The 26,580-nt window shown below is 36.6% G+C and overlaps 1 protein-coding gene across 1 annotated transcript in view; it reads right to left on the bottom strand.

Annotated features, from left to right (window-relative positions):
* WDFY3 (WD repeat and FYVE domain containing 3) overlaps positions 1 to 26,580 on the bottom strand; it is a 245,607-nt gene that overhangs the window by 178,405 nt on the left and 40,622 nt on the right. The window contains exons 5-10 of the mRNA XM_006885255.1: positions 22,504 to 22,696; positions 19,670 to 19,856; positions 16,566 to 16,732; positions 14,358 to 14,825; positions 12,780 to 12,881; positions 7,849 to 8,042 (exon numbers count right to left, since the gene is read on the bottom strand). Of these exons, the coding sequence (XP_006885317.1) occupies positions 7,849 to 8,042; positions 12,780 to 12,881; positions 14,358 to 14,825; positions 16,566 to 16,732; positions 19,670 to 19,856; positions 22,504 to 22,696 (1,311 nt within the window). The remainder of the gene's footprint in view (positions 1 to 7,848; positions 8,043 to 12,779; positions 12,882 to 14,357; positions 14,826 to 16,565; positions 16,733 to 19,669; positions 19,857 to 22,503; positions 22,697 to 26,580) is intronic.

The following is a 26,580-nucleotide window of genomic DNA, read 5'->3' as shown; positions in this document are numbered from 1 at the left end:
AGTGTAATATTCAGAGTCTCTTCTGACATTCATTTTGGTTAATAATTCTTCCTTCTCTGTAATGACCTTTTACAATCTTCATGGACAATATTCTTGATATTTTTTCACAGCTCATTTTGTCTTCGTTCATTAGTGCTTAAGGCCTCAAACCTGTCCCACAGTTGGATTTTAAATTCAGGTGGGATAGACTCAAGATGAAATTTTGATTCCTTTGGGTTTGATTTGATTTTCTTTAGTTTTAATTTGAACCTGCACACGAGTAGTGGATGGTCTGTTCCATGATCATCACCTGGCCTACTTTTGACTGTTGATACTGAACTTCTCCAACAATTCCTTCCACAGATGAAATCAATCTGATGACTGTGCTTACCATCAGGTGTAATCCATATGCATATAGCCTGCCTTTATGTTTCTTATAAAATGTTATTTGCAATTAATAAATCAGACTGTACAGAATTTTATCATTCTATCCTCAGCCTCATTTCTGTCAACAAGTCCATATTTTCCACTACTGATCCTTCTTCCCTGTTTCCAACTTTTGCATTCCAGTTACTCATTATTATTGATGCAACTTGGTTACATGTCCAATTTATTTCTGACTGAGGCAATAGTTGGTAGAAATAATCTATTTCCTCCTCCTTGGCTCTGGTTGTTGGGACATAAATTTGAATGATATAGGTCTTCCTTGTATACGAATAGATATTATCCTGTAACTCATAATATTGTATTTCAAGATAAATCTTCTTGTTGTTCTTGTTGTTATGTGCTGTCCAGTCGCTTGCAACTCATAGCGACCCTATGCACAAGAGCCCTAAATCCTGCTCTATCCTATGCCAACCTCACTGTCTCCGACACATCTACTTCCATTACCCCAATAACTGAACTGATCCATCATCTCTTTAAGGGTCTTACTCTCCTGTGCTGTCCCTCCACTCTTCCAAACATGATGTCCCTCTCCAAGGACCGGTTCCTCCTTGCAACATGCTCAAAGTATGTCAGATAACGCTTCAGAATCCTTCACTCCAAGGAACATTCAGCCTTCACCCTCTCCAGAACATACCTAGCAGTCCATGGTATATTCAACACTCTTCTCCAGCACCACAGCTCAAAGGCATCAATTCTCTATCATCCCTATTCATTGTCCAACTCTCCGATGCATAGCATGTAACTGCAAAGACTATAGCTCAGATCAGGCACATCTTAGTCTCCAGCCTGACGTCGTTGCTATTCAGTACTTTGGAGAGGTCTCTGAAAGCTGACTTTCCCAATGCAATTTGTCTCTTCATTTCCTGGCTGCTGGTAACAAGAGTGTTGACTGTGGAGCCAAGCAAACTAAAACTGTTAACTCTCTCAATCTCTACACCATCCATACTGATACTGCCAAATGGTTCAGTGGTGATAATCTTTGCTTTCTTGATGTTGAGCTTCAATCCGTATTGAAGACTACCGTCCTTGACCTTCTGCAGCAAGCGCTTCAGGTCCTCCTCAGTTTCAGCAAGCAGGGTTGTGTCATCTGCATAACACAGGTTGTTGATGAATCTTTCACCAATCCTGATGCCACATTCCTCCTCATACAGCCCAGTGTCACGGATGATCAGTTCTGCATATAGATTTAAAAGGTATAAAGACAGAATACAACCCTGGCAGACCCCCTTCCCAATTTTGAACCATGCAGTGTCTCTTTTGCTCTGTTCTGACGACTGCCTCTAGGTCCAAGTATAAGTTTTGCATAAGCACAATCAAATGTGGGATTCCCATTCTTCTCAGAATCAGGCACAGGTTGTGATCCACACAGTTAAAAGCCTTTGCATAGTCAATGAAGCACTCTTAGACATTCCTTTGGTGCTCTCTGCGTTCTGCCAAGAAACATCTAACATTAGCTATAATATTCCTAGTACCACAACCTCTTCCAAACACAGCCTGCACATCTGGCAGTTCTCTGTTGACGTGTTGCCCCAGTCATTTTTAGATAATTTTCAGCAGAATCTTGCTTGAATGTGATATTAATGATATTGTTTGATAATTTCCACACTCTGTGGGGTCATCTTTCTTCAAAATGGGAATATTGATTTCTTCCAGTCAGTTGGCCAGCAGATTTCTTGGCACAACTTAGTGAGCACATCCATGACAGCGTCTGTTTGTTGAAATATGTCAATTTGTGTTTGTATTCTGTCAAGTCCTGGAGCCTTGTTTTTTGCCATTTCTTTCAAAGCAACTTGAATTTCCTTCTTCAGCACCACAGTCTCTTGCTCATAGGTTATTTCATGAAATTCTTCTGTGTCTGCCAATTCCTTCTGATACAGTGACTCTGTACTCCTTCCATCTTCTTTTAATGCTTCTTGCATCATCTAACACTCTACCAAAAGCATCCTTACGTATTGCCATCCGTGGCTTGAATTTGTTTTTCAACTACTTCACCTTAAGAAACAGTGAAATAGTTTGGCCTTTTTGATTTTCTGACTTCAGCTCTTCGGACATTTCATTACAGTATCTTGCTTTGTTGTCCCAAGCTGCCCTTTGAAATTTTCTGTTCAACTCTTTCATTTCTTGATTTCTTCCTTTAGCTTTGGCATTTTTTAAACTATAAAATTGGCCCCCCTTTCCCTCACTTTTTCATCTCTGGCATCAAAATGATGCAAAATGTCCCATACCAATCCATCTCATTTCGCTAACATCTAATATGTGAATATTTATGTGCTGCATATCTTAATAATATCCAGTTTTCCTATATTCATCCTTCTCAGAGTCTATGTTCCAATTATTAGTTTCTGCTTACAACTATTCTTCCTTACAACAATTCCTCCTTTGTGTTACTAAATTTGAAGGCTCAGCCTCAGTTGCTGTAACAGTTAGTCTACTCTAGGTGTGTGCTGTACACAGCGTTTTCAAAGGCCTGATTTATTTCGGAAGTAGATGGCCAATCCTTCTTAGTCTGTCTTAATTTGGGTGCTTTGTTTTAGAACAATATATGACAGACAAGTATTTTAATAAAAAGGAGCAGTTGAAAAACACTTCCCTTACAGAAATAACCTATACAATCACTGTCCCCCTACTCCACCCAGGCACTTGCTTTGTTCTTTCCCATTCCCTGCTACATCTGCATTCCTTGCACTTTTGCGTAGCATGTCCAACACTTCCCTCTCCTAGCCATCCCTTGATATGATGGCTTAGGCCACAAGCAACTTCGATGTTGTTTTGAATCATGCACTGCTACTAGTCTCTCACAATGATGCCTGTTTCATGTTTAGGAGGAGGTAAGTCCAAATCCCATGTATCAGCTTCAGGACAAGATTTTTACCTGAAGTAGTCGTCCTGGGTTTAAAACAAGCTTGGACGGAGGAGTGGCATCCACTTCCGTAATAGCTTGCCTCTGGAAAACCTATGAACCTGGAGAGAGGATGAAAGGCACCCAAGCGTCGAGGACTCTCCTTCATAGGTTTGCTATGAGTTGCCTGCGACTCGATGGCACTTAACAACAATAACATCAACAGAGAGAGAGATCAGCTGGCCCAGTGAACAGAAAGTGATGATACCAAGCCCAAGGTGGGTGCCTTTTAATCCGCGGCCCTCAGGCCTGCCTTTCATTGCTTTTGTTCAGACATTCCTCTAGGTCTTATAGCCCTGGTGTACAAGTTGCCATACAGCGGTAACTTGTGGTTGTTGTGAGGCTGAACACTGTGACACTGATGTGTCAAATGCGTTAATGGCTGGTTACCCAACGTGGACAGAGAGTGGGGTGGAGCTCCCCAATTAAAACAAGCTTGGAAAGAGGAGTGGCATCCACTTCCATAATAGCTTGCCTCCGGAAACCCTATGAACCTGGAGAGAAGATCAAAGGCAACCAAGCGTCGAGGACTCTCCTTCATAGGGTCACTTCAAGTTGCCTGTGACTCGATGGTCCTTAACAACAACAGTAGTCATCCTGGGGAAAGGTCCTAGCCCCTGAGCTTCTACTGCAGGGCTGCCATTTTGTGACTTAATGTCTCTGATCTGTTTTTATGCACCACATTCCTGTCACAGTGAGATAATTTCAAACGTGAGGGTAGGTCTCCTCTCCTCTAGATCTGGTATGCTGGAGTTCTTTATTTGGCCTGAGGGTCCGATGCAGGCCTGGGACTGAATGTCTTGTCTTGAAAGGCTGATTATTAATGAATCTGAAGGAATTTTGGGAGAAGGGTGTTACCTGACCAAGCAGCTAAAATGATGATCTTAGAACCTGTATTTTGTGAGTCTATGGGGTTCCTGATGCTGAGTTATGAAGACAAGAGGTGAAAACCCAGTCTCCAGTTGTGTGTGCTAAACTTCACAAATATACTTTTATAGATAATTATTGTAGCTTCTTAAGAGCAGTAACTTAATATACACTGGGTTCTCTGAAAAGCTTACTGTATACTATTTGTGTTTTATTAGTTAACTGGATTTTAATTTCTCTGTCCAATTAAACATTTTTAATTTTACTGTGTATTATCTATGTATTAATTTTTACTTAGCTTTCCCTACCTTCTTATATCCTTGGTAAGTATCTAAGGATGACTCTGTGTATAAATGTTTCTTAAGCTTTTTCTAATTGTTTTGTGTCTTTAAGTTAGAACCAACTCAAATCGGACCCTCCAGTGCATTTTCAAAGGTTGTAAATTGCAGCGAAAAGAGACTGTCCTATTTCTCTTGCACATTCGTACTGCCTCTGGATTGGCAACTCAAGTCCTTACCTACAAGACAATCAGAGTTCCCTACTTTTTAAAAACAGTGGTATTATTAATAGTATTTTGCACGTAGGTAATTGACTTATTTCAGTCAGCATAATGTCTCCTAGCTTCCTCCATATTTTATGCCATTTCACAAATTCTTTATATTTTTTTAGTGTTGCATAGTGTTCCACTGTAGAATACAAGGTTTCACACCATAGAGAGATGTGTTAACCACTTCTTTATGGTTGATTTACACAGTTTCATTAAACATTTTCTGCTGATAGACACTTGGGTTGTTTCCATTCCATTGCTATTATAAATAATACTGCAACAAATATGGGTGTACATTTATTAGTACTTGTTTTTTTAGGATATGTGCCTAGCAGTGGTACTGCTAGATCAAATGGTATTTCATTTTCAACTTTTTAAGACCAGACTGATAGTGGATGAACCATTTTATATGATTACCAGTAGTATAAGACAGTTCCACTCTTACCACACCCTCATCACTATTTGTTTTTTACTATTCTATTGAATTTGACTATTGCTGGAGATGATTGTTAGTTGTTGTTTTTTTTCTTTTTCCAAATTTATATCAGTTTGTATACAACCATTGATATACACTGTTTCATATATATAAATATACATATATCTATCTTTTACATAATAAATTACTATTGATCTATGCCTATTATCATCTTGTTCTTTTAAGCCATAGAGATCTCTTTTTTTTTTTTACTTGCATCTCTCTAATAGCTAATGAAGGAAGCTTTGCTGGCCTAGGGACAAACAGATGAACTGCCAAACTACAGGAACACAGTTCAAATCTACCAGCTGCTCCAAAATGATGGGCAATCTCTTCCAGCATGATTTACAGGCTCTGGAAATCCCTTGGAGATAAAAAATGAGTTAGTTGGGTTCAATATAGTAACAATAGTCCGTGAGCTCTGGTTATCTAGCATTTAGGGAGTTGTAGTCTCAAACCAAAGACAGTAAATTCAAATTCACAAGTTTATCCAAGGGAGACAGATTTGCAATCTACCCCAGTGTGATTCACAGCATCTAAAAATCTGCTTCAAGTTCAGCTATGTTGACTTGACAGCAACAAACAGCCAAGAAGAATGGTTAGGGAGATGAATAGTTATTTATGCCATACATAAAAATTTGCCTTATTTTTTACTTGATAATCACAATAGTTATAGATGTTATGCTTAAATCCTTGATCCATCCTGAGTGAATTTATGTATATGTGAGATTAAAAACTTTAATTCCATTTTCTGTAAATAGAATCTAGTTTTTTCAACACCATTTGTTAGAGGTTGTTTTTCACTATTTAATGGATTTTTATCTTTTTTGTCAGACTTGAAGCTTTCTACAAGCAAACGAATTTGAGTCCTTAATTATATTACATTGTCTATGCATCTAGCATGCTATCACCAGTATCAAGCTATTTTGATTACAGTGGCTGTGTAGCAGGTTTGAGATCAAGAAGCATAAGGACTCCTAATCCGTTTCTTCTTCAATAAGCAAAGCAATATACTCTGCTTATGTCTCTTTGCTTTCTACATATGGTTGATAATTACTTTTTCCCATCTCTTTGAAGAATGCTAATGGAATCTGAATGAGGATTAAATTATATCTGCAGATCAGTTTTAGTCACATTGACACTTTCACCATGTTACATTTATCCTGCCTATGAGCATGGTAAATTCTTCTATTTATGTACATCTCTCTTGGTTTCTTATAGTAGGGTTTTATAGTTTTCTACAGAGAGGTCTTTTTTGTTTTACTATTGGTTAGGTTTATTCCTAAGCATTTAATCCTTTGAGTAGCTACTGAAATTTGCAAAATGGGCTATTGTTTTCCTCATTTTTTTATTTTTTCATATGGCAGAAGCTAATTGAGTTTTGTATGGTGATGATGTATCCTGTCCTTGTTGAATCACTTAATGAGACACATTAATTTCCTTGCTTAGTCTGAGGAATCTTCTATATATGGGATCATATCTTCTGCAAACAAATACAGTTTTACGTCTTCTGCTTTGCCAATTCTGGGTACTTTTTATTTCCCTTTTTTGACTTATTGCTCTTGTCAGGACTTCCAATACTGAGTAAGGAGTGATTAGAGGGCCACCATGTCTGGCTTCTGTTCCTAAGAAGAATGCCTTCAATCTCTCTTAATTTGATTATTGTTAGCTATTGGTTTTGTAAATATATTCTTGTTATTTTGAGGGCTTTCCTTTCTATCCTATTTTACTGAAAACATTTTATCATGAAAGAGTGTACAGTTTGCTTTTTCTGCTTTGACTGCTATGATCACAGGAACCTTTTCCTTTGTTACGAAGAGGATGCTTTTCTAATGTTGAACCACCCTTACGTACGGGATAGCAATCCCACTTGATCATGCTGTATGATTTTTTCTTTTTTCTTCTTTTTTAATTGGTTTGGTTACAAGTTTCATATACAATGTGTTCCACACTATTCTACATTCATGATGTGTTTCACAGAATCATTCTCATGCATTATATTTTATAAAATTAATCACCATTGGACTTTGCCCATCATTACCCTGTCTTTTCACCCGGATCCTTCTCTATCCCCTCCACCTACCAAGCTGTGCAACCCTGTGGTCTTGCCGCTACCCATACTCACCCTTCCTCTCCTACCCCTTACACCCTTGGGTACCCATGCATGTTTTACTGCATTTACTATTCTTCTGTTTTTACAATAATGGTCTTATGCAGTATTTGTTCTTTTGAGACTGCATTTAGTTCACTCAGAATAATGCCCTCCAGCCTCTCCCAAGTTATCTAGTATTTTTCAAAATTGTTGCTCCTGTGTGCTGCATAGTATCCCATTGCGTGAACTTACCATAACTTCTTAATCCATTTGGTTTTGGTTGGACATGTGGGCTGTTTCCATGTTCTTGCGATGGTGAGTAACACTGCTATGAACCACAAATCTTTGTATCAGTTTTAATTTCTTTGGGGTAAATTCCTAATAGTGGACTAGCTTGGTCACTTTTTTGGTTGGGTTTTTTTAATACTGGTTTATTTATAAAGTTTGTAAACACTGTTTTTCACACAGGATCTTTACGACTGTATACAAAATGTGCACAGATTGTAGCAGTGAAAGAGTAAACACACACTTATCAGGCTTACCCTTAAAATGTCAGTCTTTAGCTGTAATTCTGTTGGTGGTGCTGAATGCATTAGCCCTAGGAGCGTGCCCATGTCATCGTCACCGTTTGGAGAGAGCACCAACTGCTGGATGATCATCAGTGCGTGCTGCCGGCACTGAGGGTACTTCACTATGTTATGTGCACATCTTGCCCCTCCAAACTCTCGGAAAATTCCTGGAAGGAGAGCAAAAAACCACATGGGCTAACTGAGGCAAATTTGAGGAATTAAAATCGTACTCTTTTTTATAAGTAGAGTGGTTCAAACTAAAAAAAATTAAACCTCACCAGCTATTTTACCTTTTAAAATGACAATACACGATTGCACAGCAGGAAGTCAGCATATTCATAATGCAAGAACATAATGCGCTGATACGCTCATCATGTCTAAATTCTCTAAATTTAGATCATTTAGAAATGTCATTAAGTAGACACTAGGAGACCTAAGACTTTATGCAGAAGTTTTAAGCTGAAAAATACTGAAGTTAATTTATGTCAAAGGCTTTCAGATGAACAAAAACCAAAAGAAATGAGGTTTAAACTGCACATGTTTCCCAAAATAGGAGTAAAAGTGAATGAAATATATTATCAAGGGAAAAATCTCAAGGAATTAAATCTTTATTAGATAAGTAGAGAACATGAGCAATGAAAGACAAACTAATAGAAAGCATCAGTCATGGTACTGCTTCAAAGTCCCACAGTGTTGGTATGTGCCGTCAAGTCGCTTGTGACTCATAGCGACCCTATGTACAACAGTCCTAAACCCTGCTCTGCCCTGTGCCAATCGCACTGTCTCTGACACACCCACCCCGATTACCCCAGTCACTAACTCTATCCACCTTATAGAGGGCCTTCCCCTTCTGCACTGTCCCTCCATCCTCCCACGCATGATGTTCCTTTCCAAGGTTCCTCCTTGAAACATGTCCAAAATATGTCAGACGAAGTCTCAGAATCCTTGCCTCCAAGGAGCAGCCTGGTTTAACCCTCTCCAGGATGAATCTGTTTGTTTTCTTAGCAGTCCATGGTACTTTCAATACCCTTCTTCAGCACCATAGCTCAAAGGCATCAATTCTCCTTCTATTCTCCCTAGTCATTGTCCAACTCTGACGCATAACAACTTACTGCAAAGACTATGGCCTGTATCAGGTGCACCATAGTCTCCAGAGAGACACCATTGCTCTTCAGTACTTTGGAGAGGTCCCTAACAGCAGACTTTCCCATCACAATACATCTTTTAATTTCCTGGCTGCTGGTGCCAAGAGTGTTGACTGTAAATCTTGATTTATTTGATCCTCATCACCTACCATGGTACAGTGGAGGAGACACAATAACTGAGTAATTTCACCAAGGTCACACAGCTAACAAGTACAACAGAGCTATGCTCTTGTCCACAATTAGTTAAACTACCTTCTTATCAAATACTCTGCTCAAAGAAAATCTCTAGTAACAGATGATTTTAAATAACTAATTAGCATATATATATATGCTTAAAAGTAATTGTTTTATCATTTGTACTCTTTAAAAAACTTGCTTTTGTATACACTTTCATTTTCGTTTTTATCAAATGGTTTTGTTTATTTGATCTCCAATTAACTTGAATTCCTTCCTTGTTGGGAATGATTTGATGATAACTGATTTTGGTTTGAATTTTATGACCACTGAGTTATTGTGATTCTGTTTTGCTGTAGCAGCCACTGTTCTTCTTCTACTTATGTGGCTTTCTATTTGCTAACTTTATAAGAACTACATGACCTTGAAGAAAATGGAAATCCTGTTTTCTGAATTTTACCACATGGATTTTGACATCTCTTGGCTCCTGCAAGTCATGTCCACTCGCTTCCTCACTGTCAATTAGGGTTAATCAAGTAATCATAATGGTTAACATGTCTTCAATACTTTCTATGAATAAAATAATTCTCTAAGTCCCCAAGAGTAAGAATTTCTCTAACAAAGAAAATACAGTAGCTGAGAAAAGAACTTTGTGCAACCAAGTTTGGCGTTTTGGGAGATATGCATCAGGTGATTTTTAGAAACACAAAATAAGTTCTCCACTCCTGTAGTAGCAGAATTGTCTAATTCCTTGTGCAGTTCTAGGCCATGCCATCCAAAGCACCTATAGCTAAGTTTAGCCTTCTTAAGCTTTTGAGCATCTCAGTCAACCAAAGTTGGTTAGTGAAAATGAAATTGTGCATTGAAAAATTTAATATTAAACATCACAAAACTGTTTCAATTACCTACTGAATTAATTCAACTCTATCTTGCTAGCTGCCAGAGATGTACTCAAGTAATTCTTGGATGTTACCTATTGTCACTCAGTCAACTCCAACTCATAGCACTCTCCATTTGGTTTATGGAGTAGACTATGCTTTTTGCTCCTGCAAAGCAGTAGGTGGATTCCAACTGCTGACCTTTTAGTTAAGCCCAATTTAGAAGCTTGAACCTTTTAGTTAATTAAACCCAACTTAGATAGCTCCCTATAGGAGCTACCAGGGCTCAGTAAGTTGTAGGCTAAGTACTGAGCTTTTTTCCTTTAAATAAAATTTTATTTTGTGATTTTAATGAAAGTACTGGGCTACTAACTAATAGGTTAGTGGTTCAAACTCATCAGCCATTCCAAGGGAGAATGATGAGGCAGTCTGCTCCCCTAAAGATTTGCAGCCTTGGAAACTCTATAGGACAGTTTTCTCTGTACAACTGTGCTATTAAGAATCAGATTTAACTTGACAACAGTAGAGTAATTTTGTTTCATTTTTATATATGTGTTTATATCTTTCTCCAAAAGACTATAATTCCTTTGTGGCAAGAAATGTCTTATCCTTGCATCTCTAACACCAAGCATAAAGCCAGGTGTACACCCATGCGCACACACACATTTTATTTAATATATTTTAAGTATGCTAAAAAGCACGATGACTACAGCAATGGGCTTGAGTGTGTCAGACATTGTGAATATGGCACGGGATAGGACGTTGTTCATAGGATTGTCATAAGTCCTACTAGACTTGGTAGCACATAACAACAGCTACAACAAGAAATATACTGAATATAGACTTTCTCAGTGTTTGATCTTTACATTCCTTCATTCTCTTAAGCCTTTCCATGACACTTAAATAAAATACAAGTCTCTCACTAGGATTTGTAAAATTCTACTTGATCTACATACATTTATTCATCTAAACTCATCTTTGCAATTATGTTTCTCAAATTTTACCGGCTTTTTTGGCATGATATATTTTGAAACTAAGGGAGCTCTGGTGGCCTACTGGGCAAAAGCTGTGCTGCAATCCTGAAGGCATGCAGTTTGAATTCACAGAAGAAAGATGGGCAATTTCCTCCAATGTGATTAACTGCCGCTGAAAACCCGATGGAGGGTCAGCTACGGGTTGGTTCTGAATCGATGGTACATCACAACATCCAACAACAAACTTTTAAATCGTAACTGATCTTTTTTTTTTAAAGCAAGAAGTCTATTTTTAAAATAAAGTTAGACTATTAATGATAAATAGGTTGCAGAAATTCTGAGACCAAAGAAAAGCAAAACATTTCATCAAAATGGTAAAGGTAACTTATAGCACAGAACCATTATTTAGTAGCTTTGTAAAGTTATAATATTGTAATACTTCAACATGAAATTTTTAAAAAATAAGACAATTGCCATAAGAAGCAGGTATTTTGGAAAATATTTAAGTTAGCAAAATCTGTAAGTAAATATGCACTAAAAGATAAAAATTTAAAAAAGGATGTAACAAATCACATTTCAAAAAGCAATAAAATATAAGTGCATATTTGGAATAATAGCAGTATTATATAATATCTTAATAATTAAAAATTTTTACTGTATTTTAAAGTTACAAGTACTGACTGCGTTTATAAAGGCTTGAAAGTGCCCATCAACAAACGAATGGCTAGAGAAGCTGTGGTATATTCGCACAATGGAATACTATGCTGCATTAAAAAACAAGGAACTCATGCAATATTATTCAAAATGGTTGACTCTGGAGAACATTATGCTGAGTGAAATATCCCAGTCACAAAAGGACAAATATTACATGATGCCACTGTTGTAGAATGGGACTGTCCTTGGGGTTGGGGAGAGACTGAGTAAGATGGGTTCAATAATGTATACTGCACTGAAACAGAGGAGGGAGAGAACTGTTTAAAAGAGATATATAACTAGGTATTTCTGTCATCACAGGAGACTAGAGCGAGGGCTACATGGTGGAGGGGACCTGGGGGAGCGTTTGTAACACAATGAAAGAATCTTTTCTTTTACTTTTCCATAATTTTTGGACTCATGTACTTATAACTTGTTAGTCAAATTTGTGTCTTCTAGGTTGCAACACCCCCATGATACATCTTCAAGGATATGAACATGTACGGCCAAGCACAATCAATAAGAGTGCATCTAAATTCCAAAATCAATCTCCATAATAGTCTATGTGCTTCCTATTGCCAAAGGGGCCCTTTAGAGTAGTGAGAGAGGATCTTCACCCTGAAACCCACAGCGTCCCTTGTCAGCAGGAAGTAGCTAAGAGAATACGCCATCCCCTTTTCCTTATGACTCAGGGTGAAGTCTCTCTCAGGGAGGAGTGATAGGGAATGGCAAAGGACACACTGACAAAGAAGATTAATCAGAACTGGCTTTGACAAACACTGTGGCATTTGGACAAGAACAAACTGGGAGGAGAGTAGAGAGAATAGTGCAACAATGAATGAATGGAAACCCAAAATCTCTGTAAATGTTTATGAAAATTAATAAAATATAATTATAGAAAAAAAAAATAAGGCTTGAAAGTACTATTACAGCTTTTTCTCTAAGTGACAGGAACAGGTCAGAAGCAACAATGGGTAGAGAGAGCATAATAAGAAGTGACTGCTTTCTCCAAAGCATACGGTGGAAGCTTTTCTAATTACCTGCATTTGTGTTTGACCCTTGAAGAAGTACTGTTAAGGTCTCCATAACCAACAAAGCCAGGTGCTTTTGGTCTTCAACCGAACTATTATTTCTTGAGTCCCCTTAAGAAAAAGGTTGAAAGGTCCAAATCAGAGAGAGTCTTATTTTTTTTTCCCCGATGCCATTCTTACAAGCACTTTCAGTATTTCTTTAATGTTAAATTTCATTATTAGTGCAACCCACATAATAAAACCTAATAAATAAGAATTATTCGTATGACCATGACTTTAAAGCTGCCTAAAATAGACTCATAATTCAGGTTTACAGATTTTACTTTGGGGTAGCTAGAATATTATCTAACAAATATTGGGGACATACTCAAATTCTAGTAACTCTTTCAACACATTTACTACAAATTGCTGGGTAGCAATCAGTTTTTATCATCTTTAGCAGAAAAGATGAAAAGTCTCAAATTTAAAGTAAAGACAGAATGCTTCAAATTCAGCAGCCTAGTAGTACATTGTAGGTTTTGTCCACTAACTGAAAAAAAAAATTGTCATTTAAATCCACCAGCAGTTCCATGGGAGAAAAAGTCGAGAGTTACCTCTGAGTAAGATTTACAGTTCTTGCAACTCAAAGGAGGGAAGTCATGATTAATAATCCACTCACAAGCAGTGGGTTTGGTTCTTCTGGTTTGTTTTTTTTTTTCTTTCCGAATTAACAAAGTTTATTTCGAGTTCAAACCCGGGCTCCCGTGTGCTGACACAGCAGCATCCAGCCGAAAGCCGGTTCTTCTGTTTTTAATGATAATGTGAAGGAACTCTAATAGTGGGTAATATGTTAGGCTGCTACCTGGTAGGCTGGCAGTTTATATTTATAAGCTGCTACACTGGGGCAGGGGGTGGGGTGGAGGAGGAGACAGTCTGTGCCTGTTAAGATTTATAGCTTCAAAATGCTGCTAAAATCATCATGAGTTGGAGTCAACTCAATGGCAATGGATTTTATTAGTTATGGGGCATGGATGTGTGTGTAAAATCAAAATCTATCTAAAGAGATTTTATTTGCTTTGTATGCTAACAGGAGCTCTGGTGGCACAGGGGTAAAGAATTGTGCTATCAACCCAAAGATACACAGTTCAAATTCATCAGCTGCTCCATGAGAAAAATACGGGCAATCTCCTTGCATGCAATTAACTGCCTCTGAAAGCCTGCTGGAGCATAGGATATGGGTTACATGGTACATGTAAAACACACTACTATCACATTCCAATTATTTCCAGATTTTAAAATAATTTTATTTTAGAAGGAAGAGGTATTTGACACTAAACATGTGGACCACAAATGTTTCTTCTCAGTTTTGACCTTATGTGAGAAGTTTCTTCTACCACAATGACCTGTCTCTAGGTTTCCCTTCCTCAATTCCCTGAGGGTAAATGAATAGTTAGCAATGGGATGTCACTTACTAATACATTCACAAGGAAGTCACATAATGCAAATCAGTAAGTCATTCACAGCAATAATGAAGCAAAAGAGAGAGAAAAATCAACTCTTTCACTGACCTTTTTGTCAAATAAAGAGGGCATTATAAAACTGTTTTACCTGGTTCACTGAGTGCCTGAGTTGGATCCTTCAGGAGAGCTGCGTATTTATGCAGAAGGTTGACCATGACCTCCAGAAGGCCCACCTCCCTGAACACATCTTTAAAAATGTAGTCATGTCGTGTAAACTTAAGAAGAGTTCTCATTGCAATAATGCTACAGTGGTATGAAGAGCTAGATTTTAAGAGGATGCTAACACTTATAAGTTCTTTACAAGGGATATAATTTAAGCTAAAAACAACGAACTCCAGCATCTCAAAATATTTGTTTTGTACTTCTGGGAGTTTAGAAATCTTCTCTGCAAATTGCGACAGTGTGTGTTGTGACTCCAAGATGAAATAATTGGCACTGTCAGCCATGTAAATATTTGTGATGGCATCAAGGATGATCTGGGCAAGGAAGTGAGTTTTTGCTTTTAAAAATGCATTCTGAAGAACTGCAAAGGCCTGGATGTTTCTCACACTGTGACCTAAAAGAGAAAACAAGAATGCAAAAGTAGGTGCTATGTGCTATTTTAATCAAGGCGAACACTGGTCTATTTAACCACATCATGCATTTTAACATTTATCTGCTATTTTCATAAAAGGTTATTTTTTCCCCTTTCATATAGACCTAGGTATTTAATTTATCAGAAATAAAATACTGACTAAAAGCCTTTAATGTGTCATAAAAATTTCAATTTAAGAACAACTGTATTCTTAGATCCTTTTAACAATTCTAAAAAACATATTCTAGCATTATAAAATTTGATATCACATAAGAAATGCAATTATGCATTAATGTTATGCGTATGGCATCAATTTTTTTTGAAAATTAAAAAATCATGTTCAAAACAGTTAAGTGATTTACTTGTGGTCCCCTTGACCTGACAGCAGTCTGCTTTATAGTTAACCTTGCTTTTATAGCTGTTTTGACAGTTACTGCAGATCCTCACAGTTACTGCAGTCATATATTTGATATCCCTGTATAGATGAGGAGGGTGTAAGGTAATGCCTGAAGGCTAATTTGGTTACAGTGATCCTACAACTACAGAATTGTACTAGTGCACTTAGGTAGTAAGTAAATATAGAGATCAAACTGATTAAGCAAAGAACAATAAAGTCTGAAATACAAAGTATGCATGCAGCTGAGTAATTTTATATTGGCTCATACAATGGATTAATTATGGAATACTCAAGCTGGAGACTATAAATGAGAAATTTTTGAAGCTGTTTTGTTGACAAGTTTTAAAAAATTGGTATTAAATAAACTTTTGCATAACTAAAACAATATACATACCATATAAAAATTTACCACATCTACTGTGCATAGTTTAAAAGGTTTTAATTAACAGTTAGATTTAAAAGTTTCTATTATTTCTGCACTATGATAAATTATATCAAAGTAAACTAATCTATTTTTTTTCCAATAAAATTTTCTGTAGGAAGTTTGCCTTAGGATTTTCTAGCAAATTAATTCCGTCTTCTTTATTTAAAACAACTGTTAATTTCTTTACCACAAAAGCATCTTAAATGCAACATGAAATTGAAATAGCCAGAAATGTTGTATTTTCTTGGCTAGTTAAATTTTAAATGCTAATAGTATGACTACTCATATTAAGTGACAGTCATGTGAAGGTTATTTTATGTGTCTAGGATCAAGCTTTCTTGAGATAGTTACTGTTCATTTTTTAAAAACTGAATAGTAAAACCAGAACAGATTTTTATGTAACTGAATGTTCTTAACTAAATACATTTTCTTAATAAAAGATCAATAGATCTTTGGATAGATCCAGACAAATGTTAAGAAATCTGAATTATATATATTCTGGTAGAAGATATTATACTCTTTTTTTGCACTTAGGCTTAGTTATTAAATAAAATATATGCTTTTATAGTTTGTGCTCTCCATATATATTTATACATACAGATGTGAGTGACTATCAAATTCCATACATGTAAAGTAGAAATTCATGGAATATGCTAAAAGAAATACTATAAATTTCATTATCTAATTTTATGTTTTTTATAATATTAGTTTCAAGTATTTCATCTGCTGGACTAAGTACTGTTACATAATAATTATGGAGATTCAAACCATAAAAAAACACAAATTTTCTTTAAAAGCAATATATTACTATTAAACAAGGAGCATCAAGAGCAAACAAAGCCAAAAGAACATAATCTTTTTATTTTCTTCTGTAAGGCTCACAATTAAGAAAATGCCTCACCTTTGCCTGCAGGCTGGGGTACTGCAAATCCAGGCAACAAAAAGGGTGCCCCTGTGGTAATACCAGCTGGTTTTATCTCATTGACACCATAGGTTGTTAAAGAAGTTATCAGATTAACCAGATCTTTCAAAGCATCCTTGGATTCAGCTTCTTTTGCTTGTTCCAATCTAGGAAAAGCAAGATTTAGCAAATAAACTTCTCTTTCCTTTAATTCTCAAATTATGCAGGAAATATTTTCAGTGTTATAGGTAGTACTTAAGTGTATAAAGTACTGTAAAGAATATGCTAGAATTTTCCCTGTATTATTACATAGTATTATTAAAAGTTTACAGATTTTAAGACAGTATTTTGTATCCGAAAGAAAATTATACCAACAGTCAGAAGAACAGAAACAAATACTGATTTTGTTACTAACAGTGCTTTTTCTTGTAAATCATTATTCTTTGGTACCAAAAAAAATTCTATAAATACATCATTCAGATTACGTAGTGAATTGTGCTGTTTAAGGCTGTACAAACCTGACAGTTTGCCTCCACCGGCAGCTCTACAAGATGAAGATGAGCAGTCAATTTTAATTTACAGCCTCAGAAACCCAAAGGAGGGTCACTCTGATTGAGAACCAACTTGATGGTATTGAGCGTTGAGTTTCTTATAGGTTATAAAGCTTCACAGTTTTAACAACTAATATCACCAAAGGGGAGCTCTGCACTGCCAGCCCGAAGGCAAGTGGTGCGAATTCACCTGCTGTTCCAGGGAGAAGGGTAGGCAATCCCCTACCAGGCAATTTATAGCCACTGAAAACCTGCTGGAGGGTAAGCTATGAGTCAGGTGCAACTCCAGGGCACATAAAAAACAGTAACAATCTTACTAAGGCATTTTTCTGATAATAATCCTAAAACATAATTTCCTGTGAAGAGTTTTAAGAATTTTAATTTTTGCTGGTTTTTTTAAAAAAGAATTTTATCATTATTTCAGGTAATTTCTTTAAAGTACATGTAAATAAACTTTAAGGGGTCAAATAGCTCAGAAGTAACCTTAAATCTTTCTATAACATTATTAGAATATCTATGACTCTGTATAGACATAGCTCTTGTCTTTGGCTTTACGGAAAACATAAAATGGGGTGTAAGAAGCATCTTTTAGAAATAAGATTTATTGTTATTTCCCTGGTAATAGAAGTAATTATTTTCATTTTATTAAGCTTGAAGAAAAACAATGTTAAAAAATAAAGAATATTCTTAGATTAATAACTCAAGACTTTTTAGTGTTTATCACTTTTAAGTTATACATTTCTTAACCGTGTAAAATTTAGTTTATGTACATATTTTATATCATATTATCACAGAATTTGAAAGTCTTCTTAAGTAGACTATATATGTACTTCTTCAGATCAGTGCAAGCTTTCTGTAGGTCAATGGCTTTTAACACTGACTGGTGACTGCCACTGAGCTGGTTCTGGTTTATGACAACCCTTCATTTGGTTTTATTTATAGATGGAAAATGCCTCATCTTCCTCCCTCAGAGTGGCTGGTAGGTTCAATTTCTACACCTTTCTGTTAGCAGGACAACACACAAAGCATTGTAACATCAGGGATCCTCCTTGTAGGTAGAGTAGAAGTAAATAAAACCCCAAGAACACTAATCAACAAAACATTTTATCTACACTTATGATTTTACTTTCAGTATTAAAATATGAATGAAAATTATTTTGTCAAGGAATAACAACATTTCTTTAAAGCTTTTGATTATCTTCTCAACCTCTAATATCTGAGAATTACATCAATTAAATTCTACTAGTTCTTGGAGATGGACAACCTCCTCTTGTGTGATTTACTGCCTCTGAAGGGTCACCTCTGAGTTGGTTTTGACTTGACAGTACTTAACAATAACAACAACAACAACAGTACAGGAAGAAGTGAAGCCAGTGTGCCTTTTAGAGGCAAGAGTGTTAAGATTGTGTATCAAATAGTTGGGCATGTTATCAGAAGGGACCAGTTTTTGGAAAAAGGAAGACAGAATTGAAAAAGTGGAAGGTCATCAAAGCAGAGGAAGACCCTCCACAGGACGGGGTGACACAGTTACTGTAATAATGTTCTTAAGCACAGGAGAGACTGTGGAGTTATGCAAGATAATGAAGCATTTCAGTGTGCTGTACAGAGGATGGCTAGGAGTCAGAGTTGACTCTTTAGTGCCTAACAACATTAACAGCAACAAGAATGATGGGCAATTCTACTCTGTTCTATAGGGCTGCTGTGAGTTGTAACTGACTCACTGACAGTGAGATTTCACAAATACACACACACAACCATTTCAATTTGGGGTTTGCCAAATATTCACTTACAGCACTTGAGTTAATCTAGTACCAAAAATAAAAAGATTACAAAATAGAGTTGTTTTATAAGAGATCAAATGGCTTAATGGGCAATGATTATCTTGTCTATAATAAAATCTCAACCAGTCATTTTCCCACTACCGGCATGCCAACATTTTAGGAACAAAAAAGGATAAATGGAATCTTCTGAGTTACTAATTTCTTTCCATAAGAACACTAGTGGTATACATATTACTTAGTTGGGAAATAATCAGAAAGTAAGCAGTCTGAATCCAGCAAGAAATATAAAGATTTATATACTGGGAAACCCAACGGAGGGTCACCCAGGAATCAGAATTGACTCAACAGCAGTAGGGTTTTTTTGTTAATCTGGTTTATATACACAAAGACTTTGCATGGATTAATGTGAATATTTAGTCATTAATAGCCATGTTAATAAAAACACTAAAAGTAATTTATAGTATTTATTATTTTATGAGATAGACAAAACCTTAATCAAGAAAGAAGCATTTATGCTGTGTTCACACTTCATCTTTGGTCACTAAAGCTGATTTACTCACATTAACTCCATCATATTAACCCTGCACCTATTTTCTGCACACTAGCAGAACAGGAACAGAGAGAGGCAATTAAACTTAAGAGGACACTCAAGCATACATTAAATAAATGTCTTATATGATTTTCCCCTGTAAACTCAAACTGTTGTTTCCTGTGATTTAATAAAGAGACCAAAGAGATATTTAGAAAATACCATTATATTCTAGGGTTTTACCTAAGTAAGAGATCACATAGGAAGTTATATCCTTGCCATATCCGAAAGTCATCCAAAAGCGTTTGAGAAACATCACTGGAATCTTTGAGGAAACAAGAAAGCCCAGCAAACATTTCCACAATCTCTAAGGGAGACAAGTCATCAGACTGCTGCATATTCTGGACACAGGTAGATAAACATTCTTTTTCTGTAAGATTAAATCATTAAATGCATATGTGTTATTTATGACAAATGCTTACAAAAAAATCTTCACTCTTAACTACTATTTAGCAAAACACTAAATTTTAATTCATCTATAAAGTACTATAACTATAGATAAATGTTGCATATTCTAATAGTAAATATATATCACAGTGACTGGAAAAGGCCTGCCTGTAAAAAAGAAATAAAAGATAACAAAGGAAAAGCTGAAAAAGTTGACATTCATAATTTTACATTATAGTTTGATGTTTATCATTATGCAAAATGAACAGCTACTGTCAAATCTGTCAAACTGCATTTTATGCGGATATGAGAAAAGGAGAAAAGCTATTTTCTAAGTTAATGAAGAAAAATTCAATAATTAATTAGTTCAAATCAATACACGCAAACAAATGAGATAGAAAAATCAGTAAATACCATTTTGAACCACATGTTTTTAAGATTGCTTAGAAAACAATCTTACTCTACTACTAAATTTAAGATTCATATCATTTCAAATAAATTTTTTCTCCTTTACTTCAATAAAATTGAGTCTAATTTAACAAAAACAATGATTTATCAAAAGAATATAGGAAAATAAACATATTATAACAGAGATATTGCTGTTGTTATGTGTCATCAAGTCATTTGCAACCCTGTTCTATCCTGTGTCAACCTGACACACCTACCCCCACTACCCCAGGCATTGAATCAATCCATTTCATTGAGGATTGTCTTCTCCTGGGCTGTACCCTCCACCCTCTCTAAGCATGATGTCTCTCTCCAAGAACCAGTCCCTCTTTGTAACATGTCCAAAGTATGTCATATGGAGCTTCAGAATCCTTGACTCCAAGGAGAAGCCTGGTTTCACCTTCTCCAAAATGAAAATGCTTGCTCTCCTAGCAGTCCATCGTATATTCAACACTCTTCTCCAGCACCACAGCTCAAAGACATCAATTCTCTTTCTATCATCCCATGTCACTGTCCAGCTCTCTGAGGCATAACAAACAAATGCAAAGACTATGGCCTGGATCAGGTACATCTTAGTCTCGAGGCTGACGTCACTGCTCTTCAGTACTCTGGAGAGGTCCCTGACAGCTGACTTTCCCAATGCAATTCATCTCTTGATTTCTTGGCTGCTGGTACCAAGAGAGTTGACTGCGGAGTCAAGAAAACTAAAACTTAACAATCTCAATCTCTTCACCATTCATAATGATGTTGCCAGTTGGCCCAGTGGTGAGAATTGCTTTTTTCTTCATGTTTCTTCCATCCATGTTGAAGGTTGCAGTTCTTAACCTCCTGCAGCAAGTACTTCAGGTCCTCCTCAGGTTAAGCAAGCAGGATTGTGTCATCTGCATAACGCAGCTTATTGATGAATCTACCTCCAATCTTGATGCCATATTCCTCCTCACAGAGCCCAGCCTCCCAGAGGATCTGTTCTGGATACTGACTAAAAAGGTATGGAGACAGAATACAACTCTGGCATACACCCTTCCTGATTTTGAACCATGCAGTGTCTCCTTGCTCTGTTCTGACGACTGCCTCCTGGTTCAAGTATAAGTTTCACATAAGTGCAACCAACTGTTCTGGGATTCCCACTCCTCTCAGAGTCAGCCACAGTTGATTGTGATCCACACAATCAAATGGCTTTGCATAGTCAATGAAACACAGATAGACACAGCTCTGGAATCCATCTGACATTAGCTATAGTATCCCTAGTACCACGGCCTCTTCTAAAACCAGCTTGCACTTCAGGCAGTTCTCTGGTGATGTGCTGTTCCAGTCGTTTTTGGATAATCTTCAGCAGGATCTTGTTTGCATGTGATAGTAATGATATTGTTCAATAATTTCTGCATTCTGTGGAGGTGTTGAATTTTCATAATAAATCATTTCATAATTATAAGTGAACAAATAGTTGAATCAAAGATATCTTGAAAGATTTACAAGACAATAATGTGTATGTATGAAATAAGCAGACTACTTCACATTATAACATAATTATCTCTTAATTAGAAATTTTAAAAGCTAGTTTCTTTACTTGAGCTAAACGGAATGATACTGATCAAGAATCCACATAACTCCATCTACCTTGTCACTGGGCAAAATATCTAGCTTCTTATGAAATGTCTTCCAAAAACATAACATCTCATCCTTCCTTCTTACTGCTACAAAAAAATAGCCTTTCATCCAACCCCACACATGTAAGGTATATGCTACAGGTTTTCACAGCCATTTTCTTTCATAAATAGAGCATACGTTCCAAGGTGCCCCTGGATGGATTCAAACTGCCAACTCCATGGCCGGCAAATTCCTTTTTTTACACACCCCCCCCCATCAATAAGTAAGGAGAATGAGATATTACGTAAGAGCTCACATTATGTTCTCAATGAATACTGACATATTAGTGGAATTATTTTAAATTTTGGTAGATACACATGTGATTTGGAACCTAAGAGAATGTCTTACATTTGAAATGTGTCCCTGTTTGTTTGTTTTTTTTTTTCTTAAAAAAGGTTTCTCCTAGTAAGATTTTTCAATATTTAAAAGAGAACCTTAGGACAGTTAAGAATTTAAAAATAAATCTGTCATCATGTGAGGAAAAGAAAAATGGGAGAATTCAGAGCAATTAAATGAAGCTGCAACAAAATACACACCGTGAATATACTTCACTACGTTGACACTGAGACCATGACGGGAGATGGTCATAAGGACTTCACCGGCACTCTTCCTCCAAGGCAGATTATAGGGAGGGCACCAGGAGGTTATTGCACTGAATAAAAGCTGAAGATCATCTTTCTGAGCTAGCTCCTCTGCTGGAGAAACAAAACTGCAGAGTTTCACTAAAATCTAAAAGACAAAAATAAAAATAAAACAAAAATGTCCATTAGTAAGCACACCCATGTTTATTGCAGCTTTGTTCATAATAGCAAAGAGATGGAAACAACCCAACTGCCCATCAACAAACGAATGGATAGAGAAGCTCTGATATAGTCACACAACAGAATACTATGACACACTGAAAAAACAAGGAACTCATGAAATATTATACAAAATGGGTGACCCTGGAGGACATTATGCTGAGTGAAATATCTCAGTCAGAAAAAAGACAAATACTGCCACTTTTATAAAACAGGACTGGTGGGGGGGTTGCGGGGTAACTAAAAAAAGAGGGGATAAGTAATGTACATGGTGTTGAAACAGATGAAGGAGAGAACTGTATAAAAGGAATATATGATTAGGTATTACTGCGATGAAAGGAGTACAGAATAAGAGCTGTATAGTAAAGTGGTTTGGGATGGGGACTGCATAACAATGAAACAACTTTTTTTCCAAAGTTAAAAGCGAACTGGAGGGAAAGGTCATGGAGGAAAACGTGCAACAATGAATGAATGGAAATCCAAATTCTTTATAAACTTACAATAAAATCTCAATTAAAAAAAGAAGAAACAAAAAATGTCCATTGTCTGTAAGCATTAGGGAAAAGGAGGAGGCAGAAGGGCCTTTGTTACTGATAGCTGATATCAACTCAAATGATTTGATCACCCACTGCAGTTAGAACAGACTGATTTTTATTAGTTGTGTTCTTTCATAAATAGAGCACAGGCTGATGTTCCAAGGTGCCTCTAAGTGGATTCGAACTGCCAACTCCATGGCTGGTAATCTAGAACTTAACTATCTGCTCCACTCAGGGAGAAAATCCTTCAGAAGAGGATTATGTGAACATTATTGAAAAATTCAAAGGCAGAAACGACATCTGTACTTCAGAAGTACAATCAACACCCTTGGGACTTGCAGTCAGGAGCTCAGGATATGTAGTGCAGTAGGAAAGTCACCTGTCCGGGACCTCTTCAACATACTAAGAGCAATGGTGTCAGTTTGAAGACTAAGGTAAGCCTGATTCAGGCCATGGTCTTTTTAGTCACTTGCTATGCATCTGAGAGCTAGACACTTAATAGGGATGAACTCTGGTGGCCTAGTATTAAGAAACTGTGCAGTGATCCTGAAGGCACATCATTCAAATACACCAACAGCTCCAGTTTCACTGCAGGAGAAAGACAGGCATCTCTTCCCATGCAATTTACTGCATCTGAAAAGCCAAGGGAGGGTTAACTATGGGTCATTTCTGACTCAAAAGTACACAACAACCACCTCAGAAATATGTTATAAAGTCAGAAAATGATCTACATTTATATCTTGCTTATCTTCAAAGGCATTTGACTATGTGAATCACAATTATGGCTAACATTGAGAAGCATTAGATTCCCAGAACATTTAATTGTGCGCATGTGAAATCTACACCTAGATCAAGCAGCATTTGTTAAAATGAAGCAAAGGAACACTGCATGGTTTAAAATCAGGAGGGGTGAGCTTCAGTAATGTATCCTTTCTACTTAACTATTCAATATATATGCTCACTAAATAATGAAGCTGGACTCTATGAGGAAGAACGTGGCATCAGGATAGAGGAAGACTCATCAACAATCTATGTTGTGTAGACGGCAAAATCTTATGTGCTGAAAGCGAAGAGGACTTAAAATGCTGCAGAAAACTAAGAAGTAAACCTTTCAGTATAGATTACATCCCAACATCAAGGAAACAAAGATCCTCTCAACTGGGCCAATAGATACCATCATAAAAAACAGAGAAAGGAATGACATTATTAATGGTTTTATCTTGCTTAAATCAACAATCAACATCCTTGGTACTGGAAGTCAGAAGACAAGTGATGTATTGCACTAGGGAAATCCATAGTAAGGGACCTCTCCAAATTATTGGGGAATGGTGATGGCAGTTTGAAGACTAAGGTGTGCCTAATTCAGACCATCATTTTTTCGATCACTTGCTATGCATCTGAGAGCCAGATAATGATTAAGGATGAATAAAGAAGAGTTGATGCTAGAGAACAGTACTGATTATCCCATGGACTGTCAAAAGAACAAATAGGTGAGTTTTGGGAAAAGTGCAGCCAGAGTGCTTCTTCAAGGCAAAGATGGTGAAGTGTCATCTCTTAAACTTTGGCATGTTGCTAGAAGAGGTTGCTCATTGAAAAAGAATGTCATGCTGGAAAGATGGAGGGTTAGCCAAAGACAAGAAGATTCCCCCTCCACACACAAGATGGACTGATATAATGCCTGCAGAAATGGGCTTTCTTGTGTCAGAGATTGTGAGGATCTGCACATGTTAAGACAGGGTTCAGAGCTGTCATTCACAGGGTTTCTATAAGTCATATTCTATGTCATATAACAACATCTTTTAAAAAACAAAACCATTTACATTTACCACACTTTCTTCATCAGGGTATATCCTGCTTTGAAACAGATTAAAACAACAATCACTATCAAGGTCACCATTTTCTTTTTCTATTCTAGCTTTTTAATAGACAATTCACTACATAGTAAAGTTAACCCACTTTTCTAAAGTGCAGAAGTTTAGGGGGATGAAAAAATAAAAATAAGCTTTAAAAACAAAAGCATTTTCTAATCTGTTCAAATTTGTACACAAATAAACATATAAAACCTACTTTCCAAAGCTTCTAAAGCTATGGAATAAAAACTTAATCCCTTCCTCACAATTTGCAAAATATTTACTACATGAGGGCAAATAGCACTAAGAGCCCTTGATTTGTTGAATTCAGCTGTTGTTTCTGTTCTTAATGGAGTCTTTCTTCTAAGGATCTGAAAATGTTATACTTGGTTTTCAGGGCTAAAGTTTGTCATCTAAATGTGTGTGTGTGTGTGTGTGTGTGTGTGTACATATTGTCATGTACTGTCAAATCAGAACTGGCTCAAAGCTGACTCTCCAGAGGGTATTCAGGGGCAATAAATCACACAGGAAGAGACGGTCCATCTTTTTCTTTTGGAGGACCTGGTGGATTTAAACTGTGTGCCTTTGCATTGGCAGCATTAACTCCTTGCCACTAAGACACCAGAGCTTCCAATGTGTGTGTGTGTGTGTGTGTGTGTGTGTGTGTGTGTGTGTATACTTACTTACACATGTGTGTCATATAGCACACATATAAAAGAACTGTAATTTACTTTTTTAAAAACCCTATAATTTAGAAATAAACTTCATTCACTTGAAAGAAAGGTTGCCCATGAATTTTTAACATTGCACCATCAGTTGGGAAAACTGTTAAGCAAAATCAAGTCTTTTTTCAAAGACATATCTTATTTCAGAAAGTTCATTTTTTGCTTTTCTTATTTTCTTTAGGGCAACAACTTGCTTAAACAAAAGAGCTTTCTATTTATGTAGCTGGCAGGCATCAGAAAGAATAAAATATTATGAATTCAAAGAAATAAGGAAATACTCATGGAATCGATAAAGAGAAGGATTACCTATGTTATTTTAAGGGAAAGCCTCCCTCCCTCTACCATAAAAGGCCTGGAGAAACTGCTGAATACTAAACATGCATTAATACACGGAACATAGGTTGTTAGTGAGCTCAGTAGTGCAGTCCCAAGAGAGCTGTGCTGCTAAGCCCAAGAAAGCACTCTCTGGCTGTCAATTCCACTCACAGCTACAAAGGAGAAAAACAGGCAATCTTGTGTGTGATTTACCGCCTCCTGAAAGGTGCTGGAGGGTCAACTCTGAGTTGATTCCAGTTTGACAACAATGAGGTTTTTTGGTTTTTGTCTATCTGTGTTTCATTGACTATGCAAAGGCATTTGACTGTGTAGATCATAACAAAATATGGCTAACTCTGAGAAGAATGGGAATCCCAGAACACTTGA

The sequence above is a fragment of the Elephantulus edwardii genome, unplaced genomic scaffold, assembly GCF_000299155.1.
Source record: "Elephantulus edwardii isolate Elephantulus edwardi_28Jun2011 unplaced genomic scaffold, EleEdw1.0 scaffold00042, whole genome shotgun sequence".
Taxonomy (NCBI): Eukaryota; Metazoa; Chordata; class Mammalia; order Macroscelidea; family Macroscelididae; genus Elephantulus; species Elephantulus edwardii.
Note: the sequence above shows the minus strand (reverse complement) of the source record. Positions and strands in the feature narration are given on the sequence as shown.